This window comes from Megalobrama amblycephala, linkage group LG16, assembly GCF_018812025.1.
Source record: "Megalobrama amblycephala isolate DHTTF-2021 linkage group LG16, ASM1881202v1, whole genome shotgun sequence".
Classification (NCBI taxonomy): Eukaryota; Metazoa; Chordata; class Actinopteri; order Cypriniformes; family Xenocyprididae; genus Megalobrama; species Megalobrama amblycephala.
This window is the reverse complement of record NC_063059.1, coordinates 28,525,971-28,544,419: the sequence shown is the minus strand read 5'-3', so window position 1 is coordinate 28,544,419 and position 18,449 is coordinate 28,525,971. Positions and strand designations below refer to the sequence as shown.

The 18,449-nt window shown below is 39.7% G+C and overlaps 1 protein-coding gene and 1 long non-coding RNA gene across 2 annotated transcripts in view; one reads left to right on the top strand and one right to left on the bottom strand.

Moving 5' to 3' along the window:
• Window positions 1-1,790: 1,790 nt before the first annotated feature.
• LOC125249399 lies at window positions 1,791-2,955 on the top strand. Its single transcript, XR_007180555.1, has 2 exons — window positions 1,791-2,273; window positions 2,421-2,955. It is a non-coding gene; the product is annotated as an uncharacterized LOC125249399 (long non-coding RNA).
• Window positions 2,956-12,503: 9,548 nt separating this feature from the next.
• The window catches only part of med13b (mediator complex subunit 13b), a 37,049-nt gene continuing 31,103 nt past the window's right edge, over window positions 12,504-18,449 (bottom strand). Inside the window, exons 24-30 of the mRNA XM_048159727.1 lie at window positions 18,251-18,393; window positions 16,766-16,924; window positions 16,502-16,648; window positions 16,248-16,408; window positions 15,684-15,848; window positions 15,456-15,556; window positions 12,504-13,387 (exon numbers count right to left, since the gene is read on the bottom strand). Coding sequence (XP_048015684.1) covers window positions 13,255-13,387; window positions 15,456-15,556; window positions 15,684-15,848; window positions 16,248-16,408; window positions 16,502-16,648; window positions 16,766-16,924; window positions 18,251-18,393 — 1,009 coding nt within the window. The 3' untranslated portion in view covers window positions 12,504-13,254. The remainder of the gene's footprint in view (window positions 13,388-15,455; window positions 15,557-15,683; window positions 15,849-16,247; window positions 16,409-16,501; window positions 16,649-16,765; window positions 16,925-18,250; window positions 18,394-18,449) is intronic.

Below are 18,449 nucleotides of genomic sequence, written 5' to 3'. Positions count from 1 at the left end.
AAAAGATTCATAATTGGTTATTTTGTAGTGTATAAAGCCTACGGAGGTCCATCTACTTAAGCATACACAGACTTTATGTATGATGGAGCTTCACTTCATTCTGTTCTTGCATACTTATGAGAGCATAGAGCACACCGGCCCACTGCTGAGCCTGCCTTGGCATGCTGTTACAATGAAACAAATTGTATTCTGCGATGGCTCCGCATGAGTCTTGGCTTCACTAACGTCCTTGGGATGCTTACCATCTGGCAGTCCCATCACTGCGTTCAGATACACTGCATTACAAAGCGAGATAGCACAGAATGCAAACAAGAGTGCTATCAGGTACTTTACTCCAATGTTGGAATTTTGAGAAGTAAAGTTAATAATTCAATAAATATTCATTGAAATGTTGGTTTCGCTTATTTATGGCTGACAGCTACAAAAACTGGCCTGAAAATGTGTTTGCGCCAGTGTTGTTATTGTTAAAACTAAAATGATAAAAAAAAAAACATTTTGTTAATTTAAAGGGATAGTTCACCAAAAAATGAAAATTTGATGTTTATCTGCTTACCACCAGGGCATCCAAGATGTAGGTGACTTTGGTTTCTTCAGTAGAACACAAATGATGATTTTTAACTGCAACCGCTACCTTCTGTCAGTCGTATAATGCATGTCAATGGGAACTCCGTCTATAAGAGTAAAAAAAAACATGCACAGACAAATCCAAATTAAACCCTGCGACTCGTGACGACACATTGATGTCCTAAGACACGAAACAATCTGTTTGTGTGAGAAACCGAACAGTATATCATTTTTTAACTCTAAAACACCACCATGTCCAACTGCCCTCCACATCCAGTTGTTGAGGTCTGAACACGCTCTGGCAACAGAAGTGATGTCTTGCACTTATTGAAGCAAAGTGCGAGAGATCACTTCCATCATCAGAACGTGTTTTTTGGTATGAATACTGGTATGATGTCTTCAGGCTAGGACTCTAATAAAATGTGAAGTTTGGGGCAGATGCCTGAGTTACAACAACTTCCTGTTTCATGGCGAAACATCAAACTTTGTTAGTCCGCCACGAACACACCCTTCAGCGAAAACTCAAGATCTTCGCAATTTAACGTCACAAAGGCCTTTAGATTAGACTGACCACATATGATGTTTATCTGATTAAAGCTCTAGGAGGAGTTTGTTAAAGTACGTCTGGAAATGCCAAAAACTGCAAAAATTTTGCTGAGAAAATTCAAAATATCTCAATTCCTGTTGGGTTTTCAGATTTTGCTGAATGTTACATCTGTCTACCAAATATCATACTTGTACGTGAAATGTAGCATGAAGGGTGCTTATTTGAAATTTTGTAGGTGGCATTATCGAGCCATTTTGCCATTTTTAGGCCCTCAAAAATGCAATTCATTTCAGAGAAGAAGAATTGACCGAGCAATTACAATAGAGTCCTCACACCATCGGTGCTCAGGCCCTAAATATATACTGCTATAGTATAGATAATATTAAATGAACACTGATTTGGACATTTGTCAATGACTTCTAAATAAATGGTGTCAAGGTGATTTAAGAAGTCAGTTCCCCCTTTAAATAAATGAACCTTGGTTTAAAAATTTTATATTTAATGCACAAACATGATTTGATGTCTACCTTAAATTAAGTGTCCAAATACTTTCTGGGACCTCTGAAAATATAAATATAGAAATAGCCTATTTAAAAGAATTATACTACATCATATTAAAAATTATCTCTCTTTTTCCCCAAACTGCCATATATTTTGAAAGTCACATGAAAGACCTACTGCTTTCAGTGTTTTCTTAGAGAGTCTGGGGAATTAGTTGTTGACTTCCATGGTCAAATTGGTCAGAAAGGGAATTACTCAGAGGTGAGATTGACTCTCATTAAACAATTGACCCTTATTTGTGCCAATTTTCGCAAGGCACCGCTGCAGAGGTTGGGGCAGGAATCAGCCAGGTTCATCCATCAGGTTTATGGACGGTGGCAGGGGCTCCTTATGCTCAATGTAGTGGAAAGCAAGGCTTTATTACCTCTGCCTTCTCACGGAGAGAGATGAAGACAGAAACAACTGTGACAGAGTATAGAATTTCCAAGGCTGATGGTCATGGCTGATGCGTCAATATAACTCCGTATGTTCCTGAAATCTGTTGTTGCGCCAAAGGACTGCAGCCATAGCGCAGACAAGGATGGTGTCCTTCACAAAACAATCCCTGTCTGCTCGATTTTATCAGCTCCACAAAATGGCGTCGGCAAATTATTCATGACAGGTGAGAACTGTCACCGTGTTTAACACCCTGAATATGAGCCGATGTCTTTTGACTTCCGTGGACGCAATGAAATCCACTGATGACAGCTTACTTGACATTTACACACTCCGATTCCCGTCCTTTAATAGCTACGCTCCATCTCCCTAGGGATTGCCAGCCAGGCCGACTGATAACAAACCTGTCAGGAGGGTTCACAAGGGATATGAATCCAGCGCTGGCGGAGAAATGATGTGTTCAGTGGAGGAATATGGAGACTGACATGAGCTGCACACCGGCTTAGTGACAGATGATTTGTTACACCGTGCGCTAAATGGAAGTCGCCACAACGGCTGATTAGGTCTTATCAGGGCCGTTTCGAGCGAGCAACTTTTTCATTTCACCTCTCTCCAAGGAGCCACCATCAAAAGAGATCACAGAGGTTTCCTGGGCGAGCCTGTCAGCTCAAGGTGAAGCCGAATGGGGGAGGATAACAGGGATGAGGAAATAAACTGCTGTCTCAGATAACATTAATGCTCAAGCTTCACGGCTGACAGTTACCTGATAAAACATTATCTCAGCCAATGAGAGACAGAACAGGACAAACACGTCCCCCCACACGCAGTTTTTCTAATACATTTGGCCAGATTACAGCAAACCGCTATTCATCTGTGGGTCATGCTGCAGCTCTGTAGATTCTTTTTCTTTTTTTTATAGAAAAGGTCACCCATCTTTCTTTTTTTCTTTTTTTTTTTTTATACCGGCAGTGCAAGTCTAAATTTACTATTGTAGTAGTTCCCCGATGGGAGTGGATTGGGCAATATATATTGGCCTAGCTATGATACTGCATGCTCAATAAACAAGACACCCAACAGTTCAATAAACAAGATAATATTTTTGAATAACTTACATTTTAGACACAATATCCTGTTCACATGAAGAACGAGAACTAAAAATATAACAACTATAGAGTACCTCAGGGATGATGTGTTTTTGTAGGCCAACCCGGAAGTTAGCGGCGCACGGGTTCCCTCGGTTGAAAGCCTATGCATTTTTCCCATAGACTTTTGGAAAATCGCAGAAAATAAGCTCTGTGTTTAACAAAGGGTTATGAGACACGTTTTGTCTATCAAGATAATCTTTACAAGTTAAAACAACATTTATATATTTTGAAGCCTAAATAAAGTCGTCAGATATAAAAAGCTAACAGTAGGCTATAAACGGACTACAGCACACCATGGTCGCGGATCAACGTCGTCACCACCAAGCTTCCTCAAACTGTATTTAAAAAACGTTATTTAAAAACATGCTCGCTGATTATGATCTGCGCTGTGTATGAATACTTATCCACTTTTTTATGAGAAATGCTGTCCAAATGTCCTGTTTGTCATGATGACATCTAAAGTCCCTGCCAAAGGAAGTAGACCCTTTTAGCACTTTGTTAGCAACCGCCGTTTTTAAGACACAGTAAAGGTTTAAAAAATCACAAGCGGTTTATAACTGGTGTGTTTTATGTCATAAATCAAAACGTGAAAATATTTAGAGGCTTTGTTAACCACAGACCTTATTTCAGGCGATTTAGCAAAAACCCATTTAAAATACCCATTGACTTTACGGCGTTGGAACCGGAAGCCCTAAAATGCTAACTCGCTTCCGGGTTTTGCCTACAAAAATGCGTCATCCCTGAGGTACTCTATTAGCCACACCATCGCACGATAACTCGGTTATAATAAGCGCTCATAATAAGTCTGCGCTTTACATGCTCAAGTCCTTAAAGTTGGGTGGATTCTGATTGGCTGTCATATGTTTTTATCGTTCATAAGCCGAAAAAACCTTTTCTGAAAAGACTCGTTCAAACGAAGAACAATCAAGATAACTAATGATAACGTTCGGTTTATTTCGCACGCACTGCTGCAGTTCTCTTGTCTGCCGCTTTAAATGTTCAGCTTTTTAAAGTCGGTGGATTATGATTGGCTGAGTTTTTAATCGTTCATCAGCTGGAAAAAATTTAATGAAAATCATTTCATCTAGGCTTATATCGTTCCTCTGCACTGTTATAGTTATAGCTTTGGTGTGGGTATTTTTTCATTGAACTAGAACTATTATTAAGACTTATCAACCTTGGTGTGAATGCTGAATGGCTAATAAAACGTGATAGTGCTAATTCGTTACCTCGATTTAATAAAACGCGTACACGACTTACTAATTCGTTCCCTCGATTTACTAAAACGTGCGCACAGCTTACTAATTTGTTCCCTCGATTTACTAAAACGTGCGCACGGCTCACTAATTCGTTCCCTCGATTTACTAAAACGTGAGCACGGCTTACTAATTCGTTCCCTCGATTTACTAAAACGTGAGCACGGCTTACTAATTAGTTCCCTCGATTTACTAAAACGTGCGCACGGCTTACTAATTTGTTCCCTCGATTTACTAAAACGTGCGCACGGCTTACTAATTCGTTCCCTCGATTTACTAAAACGTGAGCACGGCTTACTAATTCGTTCCCTCGATTTACTAAAACGTGCGAACGGCTTACTAATTCGTTCCCTCGATTTACTAAACGTGAGCACGGCTTACTAATTCGTTCCCTCGATTTACTAAAACGTGCGCACGGCTTACTAATTAGTTCCCTCGATTTACTAAAATGTGTGGATGGTTTACTATTTTGTTCCCTCGATTTACTAAAACGCGCGCACGGCTTACTAATTCGTTCCCTCGATTTACTAAAACGTGCGAATGGCTTACTAATTCGTTCCCTCGATTTACTAAAACGTGCGCACGGCTTACTAATTTGTTCCCTCGATTTACTAAAACGTGCGCACGGCTTACTAATTTGTTCCCTTGATTTACTAAAACTTGCGCACGGCTTACTAATTAGTTCCCTCGATTTACTAAAATGTGCGCATGGCTAACTAATTCGTTCCCTCGATTTACTAAAATGTGTGGATGGTTTACTATTTTGTTCCCTCGATTTACTAAAAAGTGTGCACGGCTTACTAATTCGTTCCCTCGATTTACTAAAACGTGCGCACGGCTTACTAATTCGTTCCCTCGATTTACTAAAATGTGCGCACGGCTTACTAATTTGTTCCCTTGATTTACTAAAACTTGCGCACGGCTTACTAATTAGTTCCCTCGATTTACTAAAATGTGCGCATGGCTAACTAATTCGTTCCCTCGATTTACTAAAATGTGTGGATGGTTTACTATTTTGTTCCCTCGATTTACTAAAACGCGCACATGAGTTACTAATTCGTTCCCTCGATTTACTAAAATGCGCACACGACTTACTAATTAGTTCCCTCGATTTACTAAAATGTGCGCATGGCTAACTAATTCGTTCCCTCGATTTACTAAAATGTGTGGATGGTTACTATTTTGTTCCCTCGATTTACTAAAACGCGCGCATGAGTTACTAATTCGTTCCCTCGATTTACTAAAATGCGCACACGACTTACTAATTAGTTCCCTCGATTTACTAAAATGTGCGCATGAGTTACTAATTCGTTCCCTCGATTTACTAAAATGCGCACACGACTTACTAATTAGTTCCCTCGATTTACTAAAATGTGCGCATGGCTAACTAATTCGTTCCCTCGATTTACTAAAATGTGTGGATGGTTTACTATTTTGTTCCCTCGATTTACTAAAACGCGCGCATGACTTACTAATTCGTTCCCTCGATTTACTAAAATGCGCACACGACTTACTAATTCGTTCCCTCGATTTACTAAAACCTGTCTCAATCACCCCCAGGTGGCTGGAAGCAGTATAGGTCATAAACCCCGCCCTCTCCACGAAATGAAATGGGACGCGAGACAAACTAAACAATCAAATTACACTTTAAACATTTCTTTTCCAAAGACGGTTTTCTGTCATTTTAGGCTGTTTTTAGTCTGGGGGACCTTGATATCGCGGCTCCACTTCGTGCTCACTACTGCCAGACTAGAGACTCAAGATGTCAGTGCCATATTGGCACACTGGTGGCTTAAGTTACTACAAAACGTGAGCACGGCTTACTAATTCGTTCCCTCGATTTACTAAAACGTGCGCACGGCTTACTAATTTGTTCCCTCGATTTACTAAAACGTGCGAACGGCTTACTAATTCGTTCCCTCGATTTACTAAAACGTGAGCACGGCTTACTAATTCGTTCCCTCGATTTACTAAAACGTGCGCACGGCTTACTAATTAGTTCCCTCGATTTACTAAAATGTGTGGATGGTTTACTATTTTGTTCCCTCGATTTACTAAAACGCGCGCACGGCTTACTAATTCGTTCCCTCGATTTACTAAAACGTGCGCATGGCTTACTAATTCGTTCCCTCGATTTACTAAAACGTGCGCACGGCTTACTAATTCGTTCCCTCGATTTACTAAAATCTGCGCACGGCTTACTAATTTGTTCCCTTGATTTACTAAAACTTGCGCACGGCTTACTAATTAGTTCCCTCGATTTACTAAAATGTGCGCATGGCTAACTAATTCGTTCCTCGATTTACTAAAATGTGTGGATGGTTTACTATTTTGTTCCCTCGATTTACTAAAACGCGCGCATGAGTTACTAATTCGTTCCCTCGATTTACTAAAACGTGCGCACACGACTTACTAATTAGTTCCCTCGATTTACTAAAATGTGCGCATGGCTAACTAATTCATTCCCTCGATTTACTAAAATGTGTGGATGGTTTACTATTTTGTTCCCTCGATTTACTAAAACGCGCGCATGACTTACTAATTCGTTCCCTCGATTTACTAAAATGCGCACATGACTTACTAATTCGTTCCCTCGATTTACTAAAACCTGTCTCAATCACCCCCAGGTGGCTGGAAGCAGTATAGGTCATAAACCCCGCCCTCTCCACGAAATGAAATGGGACGCGAGACAAACTAAACAATCAAATTACACTTTAAACATTTCTTTTCCAAAGACGGTTTTCTGTCATTTTAGGCTGTTTTTAGTCTGGGGGACCTTGATATCGCGGCTCCACTTCGTGCTCACTACTGCCAGACTAGAGACTCAAGATGTCAGTGCCATATTGGCACACTGGTGGCTTAAGTTACTACAATGGAAGAGAGTGAATGTGTGTCGTCCATCTTTTTGCAGACTTGTTGCCACCTAGTGGCGTAACTATGCAACCAACAGAAAAGTCACTGAAAATGGGAATGCAGAGCCACATCAATATGTCAAGCATTGTCTCTAACTCAAAATCATCCTGAACAACCATGAAATCCTCTCAGAGTGAGCAGATGGTCCTTCCTATATGCAACATCATCCATGTATTGACTGACAATTCAATCCAGATGAGACCACATTAGACCGCAAATTGACATCTATCACAAAGACCAAATCTTCCTCTTAGTGGTGCAATGATCTATGATGGGTCCCTTACAAATCAATAGTAACAGTAATGGCCTTGTTTCACAAATCTGTAGTATTGATTAATCTAAAATCCATCAAATACAACATTTTTGTAGCTTCTGGAAAATGTAATAAGTCTTATACGTAGTTTATATCTTGTAGACCGCAAAAGTTAAACCAAGCAGTTGAGTTGTACGAAAATCCACACATTTGCTGGTCTCTGTTCTCATTAGGACACTTGCCACAGTCTACACCCTCAAAGTGTATCTGTTTACCCATGGATCTCATTTGATGAGACATAAGGCAGTAATTGGATGAGGCTTGTGATCAGATGTTCTCTTGGGGAACTAATTCCACTCTTTCTGACCTGCCTAATCTTCTAAGACCAAGCTGGGGTTAATGGGCTGGTCTTCCCCCACCAACTGCTCAGGGGTGAGTAGGATATCCAGACTGCTGTATGGAAAACGTTAGGTGCGCTTGAGCTCTGAAGGATGTGACAGTATAAGCTGCACAACACGATCCATGATGAAGTAATTTATGCATGAGTACTGGACCGCAAGTGAATAGAAGATACATTTTCATGATTAGCAGAGCAGAGGTCATGCGTAAATGGATATCATATAGCATCCCTTCTGACAAAAATCGTTAATCTGACTGTAATAGTTCCCATTTACTGGAATGTGTTTTTTCCCCCCTCCTTTGGGAGGTAGCTAACAAAATATTATATTTTAACAGACTGCAACCACATTTGCTGTTGCCTGGGATACTGTATATAATCTTTTCTTCTTAGGAAAGACTGGAAGTGTTTATATATATATATATATAGAGAGAGAGTTTGTTATATTGTGATTGATCACTTGAGTGAATTATTCAGTGACTCACTCATAAAGCACAAACTGCTGTGGCTGGTCTAGTGACTAGTCTTTACAAGTTAGTCATATAATTTTTTTTATAAGACTGGTCATAACTTATTTTAAATCAGTTACATATAAAGGTAGATTGATTTGAATCCAAAATTATATATAGCTAACTAGCATAAGACAACAAACACAGGCACGGTCAACATCAGAGAGGTATTTTTCGAGAGCGGTACTAGCAAATATAAAAAATCTGTTCAGTCTTTTCTGTGCAGCTCAGTCCAAAGATCATCTGATCAGATTTTGGACAAAAGTTGTAGGAGAGTGAAAAAATTCACTTCAAAATGGCCGACAAACAAAATATTGGAAAATTAAAAATGGGATATTGTCAGAATCGGCATAAGCCAAGAAATGGACTTAAAAATCCTTATATCTCTGAAACCCTAGATGGCGCTGTGTTCAAACTTCTCAGGTACCTTCACGACATGCTGTTGATGATCCATACCAAATTTTGTGCCAAAATATAAAATCGTTTAAAAGATATTGCCATTCATGACAAATTTCATAATGGCGGACTGATGGTTCATCTGATCCTGGCAAAATCTGTATCCATGGATTCGGCATGACATAAGGAATCTACAGAAAGCAAGATCATGATTGTTTAAGAACCACTGTGATTGAGAGAACAGGTTTCAAACTGTACTACTGTATATTACAGATTTTCTTTTGATTTTCTTATTCAAGAGCGGGGACGGGAAGTGCTAGCATTGACATAGTTTTCCAGCAAATTTCCTTATTTTTTATCTCAAAGATGATAGATGTCTTTAAAAATCTGCCACACAATGGCCTCTGTCGAGCGTGTTGGCAATCCAAATGAACCACCTGCCTCCTCTCAGAGTCCCAACCCTGTAATTGTGCATTGATTTGACAGACAGCTACATTATGATCATATGAAACAGAGCTAATCATGCTTTCCTGTCTCTTTCATCTGCACCAATGAGCTCCTTCCATACGGAATTCAATGACATTTCGCTTCTGAACCACAGATGAGGAGAGGTCTTCTGTGACCCCTGTTTTTCAGGCCTGCTCACATGCAAAGCAGGTTATACAAGAGTCTTAAAAGAGCCTTCCTTTCAGCAGGCGACAGCAATCAAGGGCCCTCAGAAATAGCCTGTTCGTTATATTAAGCCCGTCTGCCTTTCTGTCTATTCTCCCCAGAAATTTGTAGGCAATTAATTAAATTCCCATGTCCGTGCCTGGCAGTCATTAGACTAATATCGGCTTTCAAGGGAGCACCGAAGCGGCGGTCGCCGTGCCAGGTCACATCACGAGAGACGGCGAAGCTCTGCTTCCCGTTTGCCCTCTACAGATCTCCTCTCTTTTTATTGCCATTCATTTTCCATCAGCAACACGATGCCAGCATTATGCCTGACTGATGTGGAGAGACAGAGCAATTTCCTGAGACACTTAACACCAGGTCACATGGGGTTGAAATACGATAGACAGATACAGCCATTCACAGGCTGCTACTCGAGATGATGCCAACCCAGATGTTATGTCAATGGGTGAGGAAAACACTTTCTCAGTGCTTCGATTTTCAAGGACGGTGAAATTGCGCCTCGAGTGCGCTTTCAATTTGCCCAAAGGAACGAGGTGAAAGCGAGACCTCGTTCGAGTAGATATTCAAACGCATTCATTGAACTGCCTCACGGAGGAGACTAAATATGGAAATTAACTTTGACTGCCAGATGTTTCCTCTGTGTAATAGAAGTCATTACCATCACATTTAGTACTTCGTTTCCAAATCGCCTCGCATTACGCGGTGAAATGTATTCCTCCGCGAGCTCGGTAACAGTGCATTACGCGCAGATAATGATGACTTTGTTATCCTGTGGTCTGTGAGGTCCATTTCCCAGCTCGCCTAACTACAAACATCAGCCCCGACAGGCAATTACAGGAGTCCGATTACTCTCTCCTCCACTATCGCTCTGCAATCTCAGAGACCCCTGGCGTGGCGAAGAGCAAAGGTAATTTTCCCCCGGGCCTGAAACAAGGCCATGAACTTGGCTATTAAAGGCCTAACAGGTTTTGTCCAAGCAGTATGCTGGATGCTTGAGTGACACGCAGTCGATATCCTCGGGCCATCTCAACTGTCAGCGGTCTGAAGTTAGAAAATGCTGCATTCAACAGCTGATAAAATGTCAAAATCAGCCATAAAATGCTTTTATTCATATATGCAAACATTAGCTTTCCTGCATTAGCTGAAGCACTTAAAATAAAGTAAATAAATGTGTGTTGTAGTTGTAGGTACACCTAAAGGGGCAAGTTCTTCAGCAGCTTCAGGATGTAATGAAAGCGAAACAGCTCCACCTGCTGGACATATCCAGCTGCAAATGTTATTTCATGATTACAGAGGATGAAATACCGTACACTAAACATTTACAATGGTAACCATAATTTTTTTTTTTTTTTTTTTATAAAATAGTTATTAATTTACATTGTTACTACTGTCAAACTTCTTTTTTACTTCTTTTTTTATTAACCAACTACTTGCAAAACATGTACAGTGCAAAGATAAATAGTTATGATTTATACATAAACTTGTAATATGACTGCATTTTTTTAGAAGAAGAATAAAGAGAAAAGAAATGAAAAAAGTATATTAAAAAAAACAAATATTATTATTATTATTAAAAAAAAAAAAAATGCCAGTACACCACTAAAACAAAACCATCAAAACTAATAAACACAGAACGACAACCTTGGATGGGAATATTCAAAATATTCAAAAACTGTCAAACTTCTTAAAAAAGAAAGAAAAAGTTTTTAATCTGTTTGAGGGGACAGGGTTGGTTTGTTTTGTTTTCCACTTCAGATACCTTTATCCAAAATGACGATTTAATGAACAACACCAATTGTTCTATAATGCAATAATGTAATAATCTCTCGTTCATTTTGCTTTTATTCGGTTATGGTTTAACACTATTTCAACATGCTACATTATGGACACTTTTGGCTCTGTAAACACACACTTTCCACACACTGAAGGTTTCACAGTGTCATTTCCACCACATCTCTAATGACGTATTCTGTTTAATGGCATATGTGATGGAAATGACAGTGAAAACAAGAAGACTTTATTGTGGCAGAATCGTTGGTCGTGGTAAAAATGACACCACCTCTAGAGGAACAGTTAAAACGGACACTGAATTTCACACACCAAATATTTAAATGTTATTTTACGCTTTTACTTCTCATCTTTAAAACATTTCTTGTGTTTTATGTTTTAAGAACTGGAAGATTTACAATAGTAAAACGGTGAAATCTATACACAAAGAAACATAATAAAAAGTTTCCAGTTTTAATGTCACCTTAATGCATTAAAAAAGTAAAACAGCTGAAATCTGTTAGTTATATTAAAAACCAAGCCCTTGGAAATACAAGTGCCTGAAGTTGAATAAACACATAACACATTTAATGCGTGTAATTTTATGCACATCTCAGTGCCTCTAGGAGCTTTCGCAGCTTTCAAATGAGCAATTTTCAGGCCAGAATGCAGAACAAAATGACAATATTTATTACTACGGAGGGAGATATTTTATCTGCAGCGGCAGCAAAAATGACTAGTACACGACACTGAGAGAGACAGGAGATAAAAATGATAATAATGCCTCAGGAGTCATAATCATCATGCCAAGAAAAGTGACGATAATATAGAGTAGTGATGTAGCAGTGCTTAGGATGTCAATGAAGAGTTACAGTGCCATTAACGAGACAACACACTCAGCTCCATCAGGAAACGAGCGCACACGCACAGCCAGTCGCTTGGACACGCGAACAGGCCTGATGAGAATAGCACCATGTCATTTCACAGGGATTTGAGCCGAATAAATACACAGCAATTTCTCCCTCGAGGGCTTATCATACCTGGAGAGTATGATGAAACCTCCTGCAATACGGCGTCTCATTTTCTCCCTAGAAACCCGAGACATTTGTTCAAAATCAAGCAGGATGTGCAATGACGACCACAGGTTTTAGGTTTTACACACTTTATTCCTAAAACATTGGCTGCACCATCCATAGCGGCACGCGATTGTATGTACACATTTATATACACACACAATTCTCTAAATCTGTGATATAAAATATATAATCCGACAATGTACCTCTTGTCCTCTTATTTGAACACATTAAATTGCTGTACAGGAATTCTGTAGCTACAGCCTATCTTAAAGTCCCCACCACACAAAGGTAAGAACGTGAGCTCCTGTATACTTCATCTGTACACTGTGACAGTAAAAATTGTGGAGAAAATATTTCTCTAAATATTCCTCTAAAAGCAACCTACAGCAAATTCACTTGTCGGTTCTGTAATTAAGACAATTACATATATGACAAACCATTTTCATTTCATTTAGGAAGGCAATATGCATCTTCCTGTGTTTATATAATATAAAAGATTAAGAAATTACACATTTAAAAACATACAATAAATAAGATATATGCAGGCATTTCAACTGGATAAAACCTGACCCAAACTGCACTTTCAGGCCTTTTAAAAGTTCATCGAGATGGTCGAGTTTCTTTCCCTCCAGTTGTTGAGATGGACACTTGGCATAAACTGGGCAGCCTGGCATTGCTGTAAGTGCGCTGTCTGATTGCAGTTGGTTCGTCCAGCTGTGTCCTCGGCGTGGAGGCCTGCGACGGCAGTGCAGTGATGCGGTGTCTCTGCAGGGTCTGTTGTGAGAAATCATGGCAACAGTTGTGCAGAACCCCTCGTTCGTTAGAGCATGTTCATAATGAAGTTGTACATTTGGTTGAGCACAACAAAGTGCACGGGCAGACAAGAGCGCCGGTCCTGAGTCGCTGGGTCACAGGTCAGCCACGAGAGGGCATTGTACTGCTCCAGCACAAATCTGTGAAAACAACAAATATGTGAGCAACGCTTTTTTTTTTTTTTTTTTTTTTTGCTGTGGCAGTGATACTGAAAAGGGCAACACTGAAATGTGCTTACGATAAAGCCAAGTTTTGAGGTTTAAGGTTTTAGTTCACCTAAAAATGAAAATTCTGTCATCATTTACTCAATATCATGTCGTTCCGAACCCTTAAGACACTTTCGTTCATCTTCAAAACACAAATGAAGATATTTGAATGAAACCTGAGAGATTTCTGTCCAAAACTTTGATGCTTCAAAACGTGAGATCATAAAAGAAATCCATATAAACCAGGCAATTTTATCTAAGTGTTTTGAAGAATTGCTTTGTATTTCATTTAAACCTTGATTCATATATAAAAATTGATCAACGAACATACATAGATTACATCAAATATGGTAAACGAAAGCTAAAATGCGCAAGAACCAATGAGGTTCAAGCAAGAACATATTTACCATATTTGATTTGTTCTACGTACAAGCTTTGATCAATATCTATATGTGAATAAAAGACTAAATTAAATCTGATTATCACTTAAAGGGTTAGTTGACCCAAAAATGAAAATAACGTCATTTATTACTCGCCCTCATGCCGTTTCACACCCGTAAGACCTTCGTTCATCTTCAGAACACAAATTAAGATATTTTTGTTGAAATCCGATGGCTCAGTGAGGCCTGCATAGCCAGCAATGACATTTCCTCTCTCAAGATCCATTAATGTACTAAAAACATATTTAAATCAGTTCATGTGAGTACAGTGGTTCAATATTAATATTATAAAGCGATAAGAATATTTTTGGTGCGCCAAAAAAACCCCAAAATAACGACTTATTTAGTGATGGCCGATTTCAAAACGCTGCTTCTTTAAGCTTCAGAGCGTTATGAATCTTTTGTGTCGAATCATGATTCGGATCGCGTGTCAAACCGCCAAACTGCTGAAATCACGTGACTTTGGTGCTCCGAACCGCCGATTCGACACAAAAGATTCATAATGCTCTGAAGCTTCCTGAAGCAGTGTTTTGAAATCGGCCATCACTATATAAGTCGTTATTTTGCTTTTTGGCGCACCAAAAATATTCTCGTCGCTTTATAATATTAATATTGAGCCACTGTACTCACATGAACCGATTTAAATATGTTTTTAGTACCTTTATGGATCTTGAGAGAGGAAATGTCATTGCTGGCTATGCAGGCCTCACTGAGCCATCGGATTTCAACAAAAATATCTTAATTTGTGTTCCGAAGATGAACGAAGGTCTTACGGATGTGGAGCGACATGAGGGTGAGTAATAAATGTCATTATTTTCATTTTTGGGTGAACTAACCCTTTAAAGCAGTGGTTCTCAACGAGGGAGCCGAAATAAGTCTTAAAATTATATAAATTATATATAATTAAAATGCTAAAAAAAACTAAAGATGTACAACATAAATCAGACATCATATTTTTAAGTAGAGTTACATACCAGCTTAGATAAGAGGGCCTTCGAATATTGTTTTGAACAAAAGGGGGTTGAAAACCACTGTTATAAAGTGACTGTCTCTTCAGAAGACTTGGATTAGCTGCTTGATTCATATGGATTTCTTTTAAAATGCCTTTATGAACTTTCTGAAGTGTCAAAGTTTTGGACTTTCAAAGGATGGACAGAAATTTTTCAGGTTTCATTAAAAAAATTCATTTGTGTTTCAAAGATGAAAGAAAGGTATTGTGTGTTTGGAATGGCATGAGGGTGAGTAAATGACAACTGGGTGAACTATCCCTTTAAATAAACTGTGTTTAATGCCATTAAATATATTTAATACAGTTAACAAATTTGTCTAAGGCTTTTCTGAACAATGGTCTGAATAATCAAATGCAAGATGAAAGAATTTATTTATAAATCAAATCCAATCTGGGGTGTTTTAGAAGCCTGCTGCTCTCCTTGTATGGTGGAATTCTAGAAGCTCCAACAAGTATGAAATGGAAAGAGCAAAAACCCACCTGGGTTCATATTATAAATGTAATGAAATATATAAGAGGCATGGGGATATTAAGAAGAGTGGCCAGATGATACCTGAGCACATCTGAGGTATGGCTAGAGTCCAGAGGGTGGGAGTGTTTACTGTGCAGCAATTCATCTGACTGCACTGATGAAACATTAAGGTGCAGAGAAGCCTGACAGGAAGACAGAAACATTCATTATATGACACCTCTGCAGCTCTGTTAAATACATTAGATTATGAAACGAAGCTGTAATGAATCTCAGGAGTGAAATGATTATTACATTTACTGAAGAGCTCACCTTCAGGAAGAGAGGACATTGGTTCTTTGCCTGTGGGCAGGAGGACCAGAACCAGTCAGGCAGTGGACCCGCTTTAGCTGTGGACACAAAGTAGCCCAGAGCCATGGGCTGCTGGAGGATGTTGGGAGATTCGTCATGAGACTCCATCCTGTCTGTGCTCTGGCCCTGAGGATGAGAAAGAGACAGTGAGAGGGTGGATTCAGAGGTCTATAAAGCACTGAAAAAAAATACTTCAGTCACTTAAGGCCCGGGTTCTTCCGTGTTCTGCTCCGTCTTGAGCACAATTGAGTGCACGAGCCTTTCAAAGTAGTGCACTTTGTTTTCAAGCGCTCACGTCACTCTGTACGCACAAAATTACATCACTCGGACAGCGTGTGGAACGCGGACTGCCGAAATATACTTTGGGCTTTACAATACTAAAGTGGAAAGTATGGATAAAATTCAAAATGATTTTTCATTATTTCTAAACTTGAATCTACAAGATACACAACCATTCAAAAATCTTATCATTTGAACAGTAGTGTATGTTGAAATTCTTCAAAAGGACAGTGCAAGCATGTTTACCTTGCTGCCGTCTCCTCCGTGGTGGTAATGTGAGCCTGGCGACTGTACTGGGGAGGTGGTGGGAGAGTTGGGAATTATGTTAATGAGATCGGGGTCAACCAGATCATTCTCTGACAGCAAGTCCAAGATTCCATCCATGCCACCCATTCCATCTGTGACGTCTGCAAACACAATGGCATCATATATTAGTCAGCTATAAACAATAATAAAGCAGAAGAGCTTGATGGAGTAGAGTAGATGTGAAAGTATCTGACCATTGATGGGATTGAAGGCCTGGAGGCCGGCAGAAGTGGGGAACACGAGGATGTGAGTGCAGGAGGTGTCCTGAGGAGTGTTTAACTGGGATGTCTGCATGTTCAGGGTCGTGCTGCGGCCAAACACGGAGCCTGTGGACACGGAGTCTACGGAGAGATGGAGAAGGAACTTTCATCAAACATTCAAAAGATTCTAAAGGTCTGAAATCGAAGTACAGCCCAGTGCAGAACGATCGCTCTGTGTGAAAGCTTCATATTAATTACCTGGCATGATGACAAAGGAAGCCTGTGGTTCCATGGCAACTAGACAGGTACTGAGGATGCTGGGACTGTCTGCGGCAGAGATGCCGCACATCCTGCACATTTCCTTAAGTCGTCTGCCGAGAGACTGCAAGTTTCGCCTACTCAACAAAATACTCCAATCTGATTGGAACAAAAACAAGAGTTAGATCAACAGCAAAATTGATGCCAAACACTTATAACTTATATACAGTGCTCAGCGTAAATGAGTACACCCCCTTTGAAAAGTAACATTTTAAACTCTCAATGAACACAAAAACAATTTCCAAAATGTTGACAAGACTAAGTTTAATATAACATCTGTTTAACTTATAACATGAAAGTAAGGTTAATAATATAACTTAGATTACACATTTTTCAGTTTTACTCAAATTAGGGTGATGCAAAAATGAGTTCACCCCACAACAAAAACTAGTACATCTAGTACTTTGTATGGCTTCCATGATTTTTAATGACAGCACCAAGTCTTCTAGGCATGGAATAAACAAGTTGGCGACATTTTGCAACATCTATCTTTTTCCATTCTTCAAGAATGACCTCTTTTAGAGAGGATGGAGAGTGATGCTCAACTTGTCTCTTCAGAATTCCCCAGTTGGTGTTCAATTGGGTTCAGATCAGGATCCACTGAATCACTTTCACCCTGTTCTTCTTCAGAAATCCAACAGTGGCCTTAGATGTGCATTTAGGATCATTGTCATGTTGGAAACGTGCACAACGACCAAGGGCATGGAGTGATGGTAGCATCTTCTCTTTCAGTATAGAGCAGTACATCTGTGAATTCATGATGCCATCAATGAAATGCAGCTCCTGACACCAGCAGCACTCATGCAGCCCCACATAAGGTCACATAAGGCCACCACCATGTTTTGCTGTAGGCACCATGCATTTTTCTTTGTATTCCTCACCTTTGCAACGCCATACAGTTTTGAAGCCATCAGTTACAAAAACATTTATCTTGGTCTCATCACTCCAGAGTATAGAGTCCCAATAATCTTCATCTTTGTCAGCATGGTCCCTGGCAAACTCTAGGCGGGCTTTTTTATGCCTGGGCTTTAGGAGAGGCTTCTTTGGTGGACGGCACCCATGCATGCCATTCCTCTGCAGCGTACGCCGTACTGTGTCACGGGAAATAGTTACCCCAGTTTGGCTTTCTACTTCTTTAGATAAATGCAGTAAACTTGCTCCAGAGACTTTCAGTGGGGTGTACTCATTTTTGCATCACCCTAATTTGAGTAAAACTGAAAATTTTGTTCAGTTATGTTATTAACCTTACTTTCATGTTATTAGTTAAACAGATGTTATATAAAACTTAGTCTTGTCAACATTTTGGAAATTCTTTTTGTGTTCATTGAGATATTTTTAAGATGTTACTTTGCAAAGGGGGTGTACTCATTTATGCTGAGCACTGTACATGATATAAACACATTATTGAATAATTGCAAAACCTACCACGTAACTCCCCATGACCTATCCTTCCAAGCCGGCCGATCACAATGCGCCAAGGAAGTGAAGTCATCTGTACAAGACCCAGACACCATTCCCAAAGCTTCTGAATGCCCTGTCGTCGTGCAGAGCCTTTTTTCCTCCGAGCTCTGAGAGAAAACACACAAAATCCCAGTCACACACACAGGCCTGGGCTTAAAGAAAC